Raw genomic sequence first — 1,013 nt, 5'->3', positions numbered from 1 at the left:
GAACAAAATACGTAACAACTAAATACTTAAACGTCTTCTTTTTCTCGAAATTTTGACTGATATTTAAAACGTTTTAAGATGGATGAAAAAATTTTACTCGATCAATTTCGTCAAATGGATAAAGATGGAAATGGGACACTGTCAAGAAGAGAAATAAGACAATGTATGAAGTTAAGTGGATTTAATGAAAAATTTCTTACGGTAAGTTATTCCATTTCAATGTCAACTCTTTCACATGTTTTTTTATACATAAGATGACTTAGATTTGTGATATTGCATGTTCACCTCAATAATGATATTTTTCTTTGGAGAAATAAGTCAGTATTGGGCTCTCCTATACCAAAAACTAGTGTGTTAATTGTTGCTATATGGAATTTTTAAATACAATAGACATTTTACGTCAACAAACTAAAATATTTCCATTTTAAGTGCTTTTCTTCTTTTCTGGATGCCAGATACATATATATTCGAAATTTCCATATGAAGGCTTTAACTGGATTTTATTAAGCAGAGATGGATAGTGGCTAGCAGTGGAATCCAGGACGCGCGTTTCGTCCTATTTGGGACTCGTCGTTGTATCTCCGAAACCACTGAACGGATTTTTATGATGTTTGTTTTAGATTATTTGCGAGAGCGTGGGCGTTAATATAAAACAAGAATCATCTCAATCCGACCAGCCGTTCTATGAAAATTTGAGAAAATCGTTGTATCTCCGAAACCACTGAACGGATTTTTATGATGTTTGTTTTAGATTATTTGCGAGAGCGTGGGCGTTAATATAAAACAAGAATCATCTCAATCCGACCAGCCGTTCTATGAAAATTTGAGAAAATCGTTGTATCTCCGAAACCACTGAACGGATTTTTATGACGTTTGTTTTAGATTATTTGCGAGAGCGTGGGCGTTAATATAAAACAAGAATCATCTCAATCCGACCAGCCGGTTCTATGAAAAATTTGAGAAAAACCTTTGTATCTCCCCAAAACCACTGAACGGAATTTTTATGAATGGTT

At 33.8% G+C, this 1,013-nt stretch overlaps 1 protein-coding gene across 2 annotated transcripts in view; it reads left to right on the top strand.

The window, feature by feature from the left end:
* Smp_096410.1 overlaps positions 1-1,013 on the top strand; it is a gene marked incomplete at both ends in the record, with an annotated part of 5,473 nt that continues 4,460 nt past the window's right edge. Inside the window, one exon of one of the 2 annotated variants that reach the window (XM_018788670.1) lies at positions 1-201. In XM_018788670.1, the coding sequence (XP_018654191.1) occupies positions 79-201 (123 nt within the window). The remainder of the gene's footprint in view (positions 202-1,013) is intronic. The other variant, XM_018788671.1, reaches the window with a different exon arrangement.

The sequence above is a fragment of the Schistosoma mansoni genome, chromosome W (assembly GCF_000237925.1).
Source record: "Schistosoma mansoni strain Puerto Rico chromosome W, complete genome".
NCBI lineage: Eukaryota > Metazoa > Platyhelminthes > Trematoda > Strigeidida > Schistosomatidae > Schistosoma > Schistosoma mansoni.
This window is presented reverse-complemented; position numbering and strand designations above follow the sequence as displayed.